Source organism: Quercus suber, unplaced genomic scaffold, assembly GCF_002906115.3.
Source record: "Quercus suber isolate HL8 unplaced genomic scaffold, Cork oak 2.0 scaffold_428, whole genome shotgun sequence".
In the NCBI taxonomy this organism is placed as follows: domain Eukaryota; kingdom Viridiplantae; phylum Streptophyta; class Magnoliopsida; order Fagales; family Fagaceae; genus Quercus; species Quercus suber.
Genome location: NW_027069879.1, coordinates 19,284 through 33,795, shown reverse-complemented (window position 1 = coordinate 33,795; position 14,512 = coordinate 19,284). Strand labels below are relative to the sequence as shown.

The window sequence follows — 14,512 nt, the reverse complement described above, 5'->3', positions numbered from 1 at the left end:
GTCTCTCATAATGCTATGAGAGAAAACCACAAAGGAGGTAATTCAGTAATTGTCTGATAATAGCCACGTGGTAGGTCCATATTTACAAACATACCTTAGGCATGGTTATTGGTTAGTGTAGTTTACCCTTTCTTATAATCTAGTTTTTTTTTTTTTTTTTTTTTTTTTTAAGATCCAACATTTATTTATACTCCAAATTTATTTATTGCCTTAACAAATTATAGGTTAAGTCAAATTAAGCTTGAAGAAAGTCAAAGAAATTACAAATTATGTTTATTCGATGGTCAACACTTAATAAACTGAAATAAAAAATCTTACATAAACTAATCAAGTCAAATGAGTAGTACTAAGACCACACATTATTTTCCAACTTTTTACTGTAATTTTGATATGTAGACTGTGAGTAGTTTGCCTATCACTTACACATAAACTCACAATTTTTTCTTTATCACTTACACTCTTTTATGTCATAATTGTTGCAAAGAAGCTGTGAGATAACTTGTGGTACTAAATTTTCTTGAGTCAAGTTGATTATCATATATAAACAGAGTCAAAATAAGTTGGAAGAATTTAATAAAGTCAAAGTTACAAATTATATTAGATTGATAGTTCACTTGCAGTTGAATCATTCATGAAGACTTTGCATGGTCTCGAAGAATATGATGTCATTTACACACATAAGATGAGCGCAGTTGTTAGTCCACCATCGTTTAATTTAATTCCTGAGAGTCTGTCTTCCAATAATTCTCTTTCAATCATTCTTCACAGCAGTTCCTGGAATAGAATGAATAACTGCAGAATAAGGGATCACCTTGCCTAAACCCCCTACTAGGCTAACTATCTAGGCTTGCATCAAGATCTCAAAGGAGGCTGTGGAGACATTTCCATGATACAATGAATTAATGAACTTTTCATTGAATCCAGAGCTACACAATGCTAGCCTTATCTCTGATCGACTCTATTATATACCCTCGACCGATTGAGATCAGTTGTAGTATTTAGAGTATTGTACCTGATGCAATTCCTCTTAGAGGTTAAGATTGATAGTTAAAAAAAGGCAACTTGCAATCTCAACTATTGATTAAAAAGAGTTAACAGAAGTAAAAAGTTAAATAAAAATGTGAAAAAAAAAAAAAAAAAACATATATTGTAAGAGGGAGAGGGGTTAATTGCACCAGGTATAATACAAAGTATTGTACTAGATTTTCATACGACCTTCGACAATCTAACTTAATATAGCTAGTATACCTACCTTTAGTTTTCTCCTCTTGACTCTACTACTTTATCACTAAGGATTTTTGTTTAAAACTTTTTAAATGACTAAGTTGTTTATTTTGCGTAAAATAGATTGATTGGGCTTAATTTTATTTTAGCTTTATTATTGGTAACTTTTGTTGTTGGGCTAATTTTTTTGGACTTGTATATTTTGTTTTAGATTTAATCTATTAATTTTTATGGCTTTTAAAAGGTGGAAACTGCTAAAACTACAAAAATTTTACAAATTGCTAATGTGGTGAGTGGTTATTGATAAGTAAAAAGTGATGCAAGTGCGCAAACCAATAAGAATTTGCTATCTCAATAGTTTGTAAAAATATTGTAAAAAAATGTGTGACTATAACATTACTCTTAAAAGAATTAATGGCATTGTTTAGGTGTGGCAAAATATAATTTTATTGAACAAAATTGCTAAAATTAGTACCTATTAATATACTAATATTTAAAAAAAAAACAATTTAGGGGGGCCATTGCCCCCTTAGTCAATATATAAATCCGTCCCTGTTTTCAACATCACTCACACAAGGTGATAATATCAACCCCTATAAGTCTGGAGGGCACTCAATCTCTTGTTCTCTCAATAAATCCATGCATTTAGCTAATAAGAGACCACTAATAAATTTCTTATTTGTGAACCCTCTTATTATAATCTCTTCCTATATGTAGATAAAATAGGTCAAGTGTACTCGACCTAATCTTTGCCCACATCAAATAAGAGACCAAACCATTGTTCAATCACCCATCACATGCTAGTCACTTTCGATTAGTCTCCAAATCATGTTGTAAAGCCTATTTGATTTAGAATTTTGAGAATATACTTTTGGCTTTTTTCCCTTGGCAATTATGAATTATATAAAATTGCACATCTGTTTTTTGATTTGGTTAATTATGTGACTAAGAGCATTCACATCAGCTCATTTAAAGTCTTCTAAAATATATATACATTGCAAATTTTACACATTTTGAGTAAAAAAACACCCACATCAGTGGGTGTAAAAATATGTAAAGCTGGCCATATTTTTTCATGAGCTACAACACCCATGTAAATATACACGGGTACTGTAGCTCATGTAAACATTAAAATAATATTATCAGTCCACACGGGTACAATATAAAAAACTTCTTTTTCTTTTTCGCTCTTTTTTTTCTCTCTCCTCTCACTGAGCACACCAACGCAGGTCTCAGCTTCTCTCTCCCTGTTCCATTCCTCTCTTCCTCTCATCTTCTTTCTTCGTCTACTTCTACTCAGCTTTTTCTCATTCTCTATTGACAGACTCATCTTCTCTATTTGATCGGTTTGGGGGTTTTGCAAGGTGGATCAATTGATAGACTCATCTTCTCCATTGACAGACTTTGGGGCTAATTTCTCTAAAAAGGTATGGGTTTTTCTCATTGAGATTTTAGGGTTTTTTTGCTTTTTGGTTTCAAGCAAGATTCTTGGGATTTTCTCTAAACTTTTTTTTTAGAGTTTCTTGTTTCAAATTTTTTCTAGTTTGGGGTTTTTTTATAGGGATTCTTCGGAGCACACCCGAAGGTTTATTTTTGGAATTTATTAGTATTTCAAATTTTGTGTGTATTTATATTTGATTATTTTAGAGTTCAGGTAAGGATTAAATTTTGTCTTTTGATAGGGATTATTTTCCCCGTGTGTAGGGAGTGTTTGAAGAATTTGAATTGATTGAACATGGTATATAATTAGTTTCTCCCTTGTTTTGGGACTGATTAGTTTCTCCCCTGTTTTGGGACTGATTGAACAGGGTATATACTTTGTGTTTTATGAACTTAATGTTGTATATGTGTGCCGTGACCCCTTGCATTCTGCACAAATCATTAGTACTTGTGCAACAATGATACTTGCAGAAGTCTATTAAGTGGAGACATTATATCTTAACTATTGTTTGGTACTTCTTCTATTTTATGTACACATTTATTTGCTATTTGTTTAATAACAAGCATTCTTAATTAATCTCAGTTTATTTGGGACTAATGCATAGTTGAATTGAGTTTAATGAAAAAAAATTCTTTTGTTATTTTTACAAACTTTCTTTCTTTTCACAGAATGTTAGAAAATATTTTGGATATCAGCGGTTTTTATTGTAGCTGGATATGGATTATTCATACTTTAGCATTGTCAAGTTGGAGGTGTTTTATGAAGTTATTTTTTGCCATAAGACCCAACTTGAATTGTCTTTGCTTCCATTAATGTTAAGTCTTTTTCCCAACTTGTTTTTCGTATACAGAAAATTTTGGGTGTTCAAGTTCCATAATTAGTGACTTCCAATGGGTATTTGATTGTTTTTGCAACCTACTCTGAGTAAGAATATCATGGAGAGAATTGCGGACATAAAAATATTGGAATTAGAGAGAACCATCTAGGTATGTTAATGAATTGACTAGCAGCCTATATCCCTTTTTTTCTTTTTCTTTTTTTATAAGTAACTAGCAGCCTATATCCCTTTGTTATCGGTGATGGCGGTACAATGGTCGGAGACACCAATCCGGTGGGCGGTCACCAAAGCCACTATTTTGGTAGTTTGGGCATCAGTGGCGTTCGTCGAAGCCACTATTTTAATAATCCACCCACCGGTGGGTCACTATTTGGCGGTACGGTGGGTGGCAAGACCAATCTGGCGGTGTTCGCCGGAGCCACTATTTTGGCGGTTCGGCCATCGGACCTCCAACACAAGCGGCTCCATTGGCCGAGCCACCGGTGTTGGTAGTTTACTTAAAATATAAGTTTAAATTAAAAAAAAGTATGATCATTAGAGAAATTAAAAAAAAAAAAAAAAGAGTATAATGAATATTTTATTAAAATATCTTGTAAAATAAATGAACTGATGTAGGGTATAATGAATATTTTATTAAAATATCTTCTAAAATAAATGAACTGATGTAGGTATTTTGTAAAAGTGAATGTGTAGAATAAAAAAAGTAGGTTTTTAGTGTAAAAATAGATGTGTAAAATACACACACTGATGTGAATGCTCTAAGATTATAATTTTGGTAAAGTTCAACGCATAATACTGTTGCTGGAGTTTAATACCCCCGCCCCCAGCCCCCTCCCCCCGCGGCAAAAAATAAACCTTGAAGGCACAGTTGCCACAAATGGTGGACCAACAACTGTGCAAATGACATCATATTCTTCGAGAACATGAAAAGTCTTCACGAATTATTGAACATGCAAGTTAACAATCATTTGGACTATTTATAAGCAGACGAAAAGATGAGGCCCGTCTATTACGCTAGACTTGAAGTGAATGTTTATGGTGGATTTCTGTTTACGTACACTTTACATTTTGATCAAGAGGAGACTTTGACTTTCAAAACGACTAGATTGCAGTATAGGCTGATTAGGGGGGCGCCCCCCTCAGATTTTGCATGGATTTTTTTACATATATATATATATATATATATATATAGCACTCCTTATCTTATTTTCTTTAGTGTTTATGTGTTTTTTTTTTTTTTAAATTATTTATGATTTTAATGGGGGAAAGGGAGAAGAGGGACATTAAAAAAAGTACAAAAAGACATAGTTATCCTAAATTTTAATATAGGTGAGTTACGGAAGCCTGATGGAGGCAACCTCAAATAGATAAAGTAACAAAGTTCAAATTAAGGGTAGATACTATTAAAGTAAGCCTAATTACAAGTGGATTTACAATACTTTTTTCATACATTGAAATTTCAATGGTTATTTTTCAGGTGAGGTCGGTTATTGGATAACAAAATTTGCTACCATTATTTTTACATAACTTAATAATATATGCTATTGTGATTAGTAAATAATCATTTTTATATAGGCCAATAACTTTATCTTCATTATTCACAATCATTCATATTATTGTTGTTTTAAAAATTATAACACAAACAGGCATTAAAAACAATATAGTCAATTGCCTAGAAGTGATAACTGCATAAGGAAATTTGTACTTTACATCCAAAATTAATAAAACTCAAAATCACGGCTTTATTCTTAAACAAAGCATATAAATTGCACTCGATAGTTAAATTGATTATTAAAACTAATTAATGGTCACGTATTCCCAATAATAACAACTACAAGTAACTCAAATGAAAACCTAACAACTTGCTTTAGTGTATGTGATACCTCCAAGGACCGAGGTTAGCTTCTTCTTTTAATTTTTTTTTTAGTTAAAAACTTCAGCAACAGTATTATGAGTTGAACCTTCCCAAAATTATATTCTTAATCACATAATTAACTGAATTTATTACAGATGTGTAATACTTTGTATAATTAATTCACGATCCACTACAACCAAAATATGTTGTCCACACGCAGTTTAATTTGAATTTCTAGCATTTTATCAAAAAAATAAATTTAATTTAAATTTGACAGTCCGCAACACGCTTTGGGTACTATTCCAAAGTGACCGTGCGATGGTGACTGAACACCTATGGAAGAAATTATAATATCTAGTCCCCATCAAAGTTGATAGGAACATGACATTTTCTACGCATAAAAATCAAAGTTTTATTTTATTTATGAAGGTAATCAAATCTATTAATTTATCTAAGTCTTTCAAATAAATCTATAAAACATGAGGATTTATAACTTTCAAATTTTTCATGGATTAGTGAAGTATAGTGATTGATATTTAAGGCTTCAAAAAAACAAAACTAATTAAAATACGTACTCTCTTTCTATCCCAAAATGTTGATTTTGTTTAGAAAATCCAATTTTTTAAGGAAACATTATTTAATATATTGTTTGTCTATCAATTAAAAAGATACAAATTTCTAGTACCATAATGTATTGAACAAATCTTGCTTCTTCTTCTTCTTCTTCTTCTTCTTCTTCTGCTTTTTTTTTTTTTTTTTTCCTTAGTTTATAGCTGTATAGATATTTTCCCTTAATGCTACTCTAAATGTATTGTATATATATTATATGGTGCTAATTAAGAAACTATATAAAATCTTACATTTAAAACTCAATCTAATATAAAAACATTTTTATGAAAGATGGTAATGGCACTAATGGTCATTTTGACTGCAATTTTTGACTAATTAAACTCTACTCTCTTTTACTCATCCTTCATCCAAATTGGCCATGAGTTTGGAACATTAATTTTGATCGATATTTGACCTAACTTGATGATACAACAAAAAGGACCCAAGGATGCCATACAAAAAATTTATACTAACCAACTACAACATTAACTATTAGTGATGATTTACGAGTGGGGACACATGCCTACCCATCTCAATGGTACCTCTTGATGCAGAAATAACGATAATCTTTGTTCATTTACACAATATTGATTGCTTGTGCAGTTATTTAGCTCTTTAACATCAAATTCGTTTATGGCTGCATTTGTCTCAAAAAAAAAAAAAAAAAACAAATTTTAAGTTAATTGGAAGTTGTACTATAATCGAAAGCAATGACAAGCTAATGGAATGAATTTTCCAATATTTGTTTTACTGTGAAATATTTTCATTAAAAATTTTCAGTAGTAAGACATAAAATTTTTCAAGCAAAAACCATTAAAACTAGTGTCTCCCAACATCTAATTTGCGAAGGGAGAGCTATTTTGTGGTTTCTTTTTTTAAATAATTTATCAAATTTTTTTTGGGTAAAACGTTTAACAAAATTTTTATGTTCAACAAAAAAGTATTTAAAAAAACTGGCGACATTGAGAGACGATTTCGTATTGTTTTCCAGAGGTGTACCCGACTCGCTGTAACAGTCAATGGACTCGTACATCTCCACAGCTTTCGGGGCAGTTAATGCAGAGAAAAAGGAAATTAATGTTTTTGCGGTTGTCATTAATATCATACCAACCCAGGTGATTGAAGCCCATATTAATTTATTTATTTATTTATTTTTTTAGAAACGGAAACCCATATTTTTGAGAATAGTGTCTTACTGTGTTTATTTTTTTATTTTTTATTTTTTAATAAATTTTTTATCAAATTTTCTTTGGTAAAACGTTTCACAAAATTTTACAAAAATTTTAAGCTCCACAAAAAAATATTTGAAAAAACTGGGGACACTGAGAAATAATTTCATACTGTTTTCCACAGGCATAACCGAGTCGTTGTAAGTTTGTACCAGTCAATGGAGTTAGACATCAAGAATGGAAACGTTTTGTAGCAATGAGGTTTCCAGTCTTTGGCTGTGGTTGACCAGACGACGAGTCACGATTGATAGAAAAATTTATAGCTTGATCTTTCATGTAACAACCTTCATTTATACCAAAGGGAGGGATATAGAGTTTTTACATCTCCACAGCTTTCGGGGCAGTCAGGCAGAGCTAAAGGAAATTCTGTCGGTTCCATTAATATCACACCAATCCTGGTGATTAGCATAAGCATTCCTATGGAATTGGAAACCCATAGGTTGCCCCAAAGTTTCCGACCCTTTTTAAAAGCAAACGGGAAGAAGACCTGGTCAGTTCAATGCATACACCATGAGTCTTTGTGATTAATTAAACTTGTACGTTTTAGAAGAGCATGTTGCATTAATATATCAAAGGTAGGCTTTGACAAGGTCCTAACGAGTATATTACCCCCCCAAAAAAAAAGACTAGCTAGTAACCACTAATTTGTACTATTTGGACTGATCAATAATAATAGTATTATAACTACAGTGTTATCCTTCATTATTTTTTATTTTTTATTTTTTGGGTAAGAATATTTATCTCTATTGTCTATATTTATGTATTAAAAGAGTTGTTGTGAATGGATCCAAATTAAAGAAAGAATCGAATATTTATTAATAAAATATATCGTATGAGAATAAAGATAGAGTCTCATCCTACATGTCAATATATACTGACAAGAATGAAATTTATAGGAAGAGGAAAATCTTTTTTTTTTTTTTTTTTTGTTTCTTTTGCTACATTTAGAAAAAAAAAAAAATTGTTCTTTCTTTTAAAACTTTTATAACTAGAAAGTACTTTTGTTTCAATTTGATTTTTTTTTTTTTTCCGAGTTCTTTAAAAATGGGTTCTTACAAGTAACTCAAATTTCGCAAATTAAAAAAAGGAACTCAAAGGAAAGCCAAACAACTAGCTCTAGTGTTTGTGAAACGAGGACCAAGGTTGTTAGCTTATTTANAATACAATTCGTAAATATACTTACCAATTGCAATCTTAAACACTAGTAAGAGATCCGCATCACAACCTTCACCGTCTTTTCTTCCCTCCCCGTGGTGCCACTTGGGGCAACGACAATAATAATTCCCTTCCGTGTTAACACAGTTTTTTGCACTTGTGCAATTATTAAGAGTCGGATCCTCACACTCGTTAATGTCTGCAAACGAAGGAATATCAAGCCACAAATACATACGTCAAAATGAAATCGAAAATAAGTACCACAATAGATATTTTAAATTCATAAACATATATATACCTTCGCAACCATTAGGGAGGTATGGGTTCCCTCGGTAACCCTGCTTGCACTTGCACTGGTATCCAGACCTGGTTTTGTGGTCATAGCATAGACTATTCCCCTTACATGAGAAAGTCGTTATGTTTCGACTTGCTACTTCACATGTCTCACTCCCAATTGCCCAGTCAAGTACCATAGGAAGCATTTCGTTTGTAAGATTTTTGAGATAAGAAGAGGAGAAACTGAACTGGTCTTGTTCCACAACAAAAGCATAACCGCAGAGATTGAAGTCTGATACATTAGTGTGATTATAATAGCTATTTAATGATACTGATATATTTTTTAATCCATCAGGAAGCTCTACCTCGCAGCATCCAACACCAGAGCATGACCCATTAACCACATTGCGAAGGCTATTACATAGAGACATGCACCCTATCGAGTACTTTTCTCCATTTTGTGTCCCCGTAAGGTATGCATAAGTGTCGCAGCCAATAGCTGTGAACTTGTTTTTGGTCTTTGAAATAGTGTACATGGCTGCCCAGAAGGTGGCTCCGTTGTAGTGCACATTTGAACCGAGTTGATTGTAGCAGTCTTTGGCTACAAACTGCAAGACACGCAACTCATGAGCTTCAATGGATATGCTTGTAACTGTGACGCCACCTGTTTTTGCTAGATTGTTGGGACAGGTGATGAGAAATGTCTCATCTAGGGAACACTCTTTACTTAAGCCAAATGGATAGGGAATTTCTACATTTCCACACATGTTGTTGCAGCCAGGCTTGGCTAGGGCGGCTGCTGCCGCCACAATTGCTGATATTATCACTCCAATCAGTGAGATCCGAATTAGCATCCGATGTAATCCCATGGCCACAAATTTGTTTGCCAGCAAAAGTAGACTTTTTGTTATGTTTTGTGATGTCCTGAGACTTTCCAATCCTGTACCTTTTGTAGGCGCAGAGAACGATGACCGGGTCAATGCCCCAGTTTAAGGGGGTTGAAAGAAATAGTCTTCCTCTGAAAGTAATGGCTGTTTGGTTAGGTTGTTCACACTCATATTTTCAATTTTTAAATAACCTTATACAAATTTTACATATTTTATTATTTACACGTATTTTAAAAAATTATAAACAATATTACTTAAATTTATCTATCAAACAGGCCCAAAAATCTATTGCTTTAGGTCGTCTCTATTAATTCTAGGAAGCTACGTTGTAGAATCTCTCCCATCCCAGTGGTGTAATTACTAATTAATACTTACCGGTGATGGACAAATTTTGATAGTGATGCTTGGACTTTGATGCAAGTGATTTGCATAAATTGTGTATTTTATTTTAATTTTTTTTTTCTTCAAGTTGTTTGTTTGTGTGATTTCTACAGGCTTATTATTTCTGTTAGAGGAAATATAATCTTGTCCAAATTTTGTCCATGTGTTTTTTCCAAGTAATCAGAAAATATGAAAGCAAGCCACAATTATCAAATTCCCAAGGAAATACAACTTCCAGGAAGTTGAGGTAAGAGAGGAAGTCTCCTTGAAGGCACAGTTGCCACAAATGGTGGACCAACAACTGTGCAAATGACATCATATTCTTCGAGAACATGAAAAGTCTTCACGAATTATTGAACATGCAAGTTAACAATCATTTGGACTATTTATAAGCAGACGAAAAGATGAGGCCCGTCTATTACGCTAGACTTGAAGTGAATGTTTATGGTGGATTTCTGTTTACGTACACTTTACATTTTGATCAAGAGGAGACTTTGACTTTCAAAACGACTAGATTGCAGTATAGGCTGATTAGGGGGGCGCCCCCCTCAGATTTTGCATGGATTTTTTTACATATATATATATATATATATATATATAGCACTCCTTATCTTATTTTCTTTAGTGTTTATGTGTTTTTTTTTTTTTAAATTATTTATGATTTTAATGGGGGAAAGGGAGAAGAGGGACATTAAAAAAAGTACAAAAAGACATAGTTATCCTAAATTTTAATATAGGTGAGTTACGGAAGCCTGATGGAGGCAACCTCAAATAGATAAAGTAACAAAGTTCAAATTAAGGGTAGATACTATTAAAGTAAGCCTAATTACAAGTGGATTTACAATACTTTTTTCATACATTGAAATTTCAATGGTTATTTTTCAGGTGAGGTCGGTTATTGGATAACAAAATTTGCTACCATTATTTTTACATAACTTAATAATATATGCTATTGTGATTAGTAAATAATCATTTTTATATAGGCCAATAACTTTATCTTCATTATTCACAATCATTCATATTATTGTTGTTTTAAAAATTATAACACAAACAGGCATTAAAAACAATATAGTCAATTGCCTAGAAGTGATAACTGCATAAGGAAATTTGTACTTTACATCCAAAATTAATAAAACTCAAAATCACGGCTTTATTCTTAAACAAAGCATATAAATTGCACTCGATAGTTAAATTGATTATTAAAACTAATTAATGGTCACGTATTCCCAATAATAACAACTACAAGTAACTCAAATGAAAACCTAACAACTTGCTTTAGTGTATGTGATACCTCCAAGGACCGAGGTTAGCTTCTTCTTTTAATTTTTTTTTTAGTTAAAAACTTCAGCAACAGTATTATGAGTTGAACCTTCCCAAAATTATATTCTTAATCACATAATTAACTGAATTTATTACAGATGTGTAATACTTTGTATAATTAATTCACGATCCACTACAACCAAAATATGTTGTCCACACGCAGTTTAATTTGAATTTCTAGCATTTTATCAAAAAAATAAATTTAATTTAAAATTTGACAGTCCGCAACACGCTTTGGGTACTATTCCAAAGTGACCGTGCGATGGTGACTGAACACCTATGGAAGAAATTATAATATCTAGTCCCCATCAAAGTTGATAGGAACATGACATTTTCTACGCATAAAAATCAAAGTTTTATTTTATTTATGAAGGTAATCAAATCTATTAATTTATCTAAGTCTTTCAAATAAATCTATAAAACATGAGGATTTATAACTTTCAAATTTTTCATGGATTAGTGAAGTATAGTGATTGATATTTAAGGCTTCAAAAAAACAAAACTAATTAAAATACGTACTCTCTTTCTATCCCAAAATGTTGATTTTGTTTAGAAAATCCAATTTTTTAAGGAAACATTATTTAATATATTGTTTGTCTATCAATTAAAAAGATACAAATTTCTAGTACCATAATGTATTGAACAAATCTTGCTTCTTCTTCTTCTTCTTCTTCTTCTTCTTCTGCTTTTTTTTTTTTTTTTTTCCTTAGTTTATAGCTGTATAGATATTTTCCCTTAATGCTACTCTAAATGTATTGTATATATATTATATGGTGCTAATTAAGAAACTATATAAAATCTTACATTTAAAACTCAATCTAATATAAAAACATTTTTATGAAAGATGGTAATGGCACTAATGGTCATTTTGACTGCAATTTTTGACTAATTAAACTCTTGGTAAGTATATTTACGAATTGTATTATAACTATATCATTTCTCTAAATGTAGTTTTTTAATTCTTTCTCCAAAAAAAAAAAAGTTAGCACTGTTTTTTTTTTTTTTTTGAAAAATCTACTATCAATTTAGCACTTAGGTTGCAAAACAAATACTAAATTTAAAGGTTGGAGTCTATGGACCGTTTCAAATCCATTACATGGTATATACTACATAGTCATCTAACTTTCAATTGTTTTTAATCATTCACCTAATTCGGCCCACGTTATGTCATCAAATCCCATTAATGGACTCTTAACTCTTTGCAGAACCAAACGGTACAAGGCAATAAATGTTTAAAGCTTAGTGTATTAGTGTATTAGTTTATAGACACTCAAACGGTACAAGGCAATAAATGCTTAAAGCTTAGTGTTGTGCCTAACCTTTTCGGTAGACGATAGTGGTGTTCTGTCAAAATGAATAATGTTTCGGTCTTTCAAGTGCAGGTATTGGCATAAGCTTTATTATGATGATTGTGGGCAGCTCTTGGCTGTACTTCGTATTAAAGAAAAGAAAGCTTATCAGGCTCAAGGAAAAGTTCTTTGAACAGAATGGTGGTTTGATTTTAGAACAACAACTGAGTAGATTCGAAGGATCAACCGAAACAACCAAAATCTTTACTGAAGAAGAGTTAAAGAGGGCTACCAACAACTACAATGAAAGTAAGATAATTGGCCAAGGAGGTTTTGGTACAGTTTACAAAGGGGATTTACCAAATAACAGGGTTGTTGCTATCAAAAAGTCTAAAACAATCGATCAAAGCCAAATTCAGCAATTCATTAACGAAGTATTTGTCCTCTCCCAAATTAACCACAGAAATGTGGTCAAACTCTTGGGTTGTTGTTTGGAGACTCCAGTCCCTTTGTTAGTCTATGAATTCATCACTAATGATACACTGTTCAAGCACTTGCATCATAAAAGTAACACATCTGTCATGCCATGGCAAATCCGTCTAAAAATTGCTGCAGAAACAGCCGAAGCACTAGCGTATCTGCACTCTGAAGCCTCTACACCAATCATCCACAGGGATGTCAAGTCAACAAACATACTCTTAGACGAGAAGTACACTGCAAAAGTCTCTGACTTTGGAGCTTCAAAATTGGTTCCGTTAGATCAAACTCAATTAGCTACAATGGTACAAGGAACTCTTGGATACTTAGACCCTGAATACTTACTCACGAGTCAATTGACAGAAAAAAGTGATGTTTATAGTTTTGGGGTGGTTCTTGTGGAGCTGCTAACAGGAGAGGAGGCACTTTCATTCAGTAGGTCGGAACAGGAAAGAAGTGTTGCTATGCATTTTCTTTGTTCCTTGAAAGAGGAGAGATTGTTTGATGTTCTTGACGATCATGTAGTTGAAGAAGGAAACAAGGAGCAGCTCAAGGAGGTTGCTGAACTTGCAAAGTCGTGCCTAAGAGTAAAAGGGGAGGAAAGGCCTACAATGAAAGACGTTGCAATGGAGTTAGCGGGAATAAGAAAGATGGAGACGCACCCATGGGTTGATTTTGGAGAAACTTTGGAAGAGACCGAACACTTGCTTGGAGAGACATCTGGCGAACACAGCAGTAGCAGTAAAACTACTGGATATGATAGCATGAATAACCATGTAATATTGGGCTTAGGGGATGGGAGATAAATGTGGCATTAAAATTAAAATATCAGCCCTTGACGCACACTTTACATTCATAAATTGAAGATTTATTTTTGTTTATTATTTTACTGTTGCTTTTGAAGTTTCTATCAATCACTAGCTTTTATGGTTGAATTTCTACATCTAATAAATGACTGAAACTTTTTTGTTTCATTTTTCACTTCCCACTGGAAATATTTTATCATGCTTCATCTTACCGTTGGACTAATTGTCACGACCCAAATTCATGGAACATAAATTTAAATATATGACTAACTTGTTAATTTTGCATATCTTAATAAACATAATAAATTCCAAAATTAAATAAAACTCCAAATAAACAATGCTATTAATAAATCTCTTACAATATCTAAAATTCACAATTTAAAAATAATTTTCAAAAACGGTAAAATCTTAACCAAAATAAAATTAAAAAAAAAAAAAACTAAAAATTCTATTAGGCTTCAAGCACTATTGAAGTTGCCAAAACTTCGCACACTCTACCTTAGACCTTATGAAGTAATCCAAAGGTTATGTTTCTCAACTAAACTTTAATCTAAAAATTGTAATTGATGGGGTAAGCCACAGATCTAGTAAACAATTATACACAATACACAACAGAATATAGTCAAGCAGATCGTGAGTATTTTTATTTCACAAATTCGCTCAATGATATCAAATATAGTTTCCAAAACATATAATGAGCCACTTATATAATACATATGTTATCA

General features: G+C 32.1%; 2 protein-coding genes across 2 annotated transcripts; one reads left to right on the top strand and one right to left on the bottom strand.

Moving 5' to 3' along the window:
* Nucleotides 1-7,367: 7,367 nt before the first annotated feature.
* Nucleotides 7,368-9,539, bottom strand: LOC112005535 (wall-associated receptor kinase 2). The gene is made up of 3 exons (XM_024037800.2): nucleotides 8,650-9,539; nucleotides 8,380-8,550; nucleotides 7,368-7,480 (listed from the first exon to the last, which is right to left on the bottom strand). The coding sequence occupies exons 1-3, from the start codon at nucleotides 9,494-9,496 to the stop codon at nucleotides 7,368-7,370; spliced, it is 1,131 nt and encodes a 376-aa protein (XP_023893568.2). The 5' UTR covers nucleotides 9,497-9,539.
* A 2,743-nt stretch (nucleotides 9,540-12,282) lies between these two features.
* Nucleotides 12,283-13,870, top strand: LOC136062574 (wall-associated receptor kinase 3-like). Its single transcript, XM_065761776.1, has one exon. It carries the CDS (start codon nucleotides 12,618-12,620, stop codon nucleotides 13,785-13,787), a length of 1,170 nt encoding a protein of 389 aa, XP_065617848.1. The 5' UTR covers nucleotides 12,283-12,617; the 3' UTR covers nucleotides 13,788-13,870.
* The last annotated feature ends 642 nt before the right edge of the window (nucleotides 13,871-14,512 follow it).

What these genes read in the sequence shown, in the direction of transcription:
- LOC112005535 (XM_024037800.2), bottom strand. Translation starts at nt 9,496, where the DNA reads ATGGGATTACATCGGATGCTAATTCGGATCTCACTGATTGGAGTGATA. An exon ending in CCTCCCTAATGGTTGCGAAG is followed by an intron (nt 8,551 to 8,649) that starts GTATATATATGT and finishes CTTCGTTTGCAG; the next exon opens with ACATTAACGAGTGTGAGGAT. An exon ending in AGTGTTTAAGATTGCAATTG is followed by an intron (nt 7,481 to 8,379) that starts GTAAGTATATTT and finishes GTATAAATGAAG; the next exon opens with GTTGTTACATGAAAGATCAA.
- LOC136062574 (XM_065761776.1), top strand. Translation starts at nt 12,618, where the DNA reads ATGATGATTGTGGGCAGCTCTTGGCTGTACTTCGTATTAAAGAAAAGA.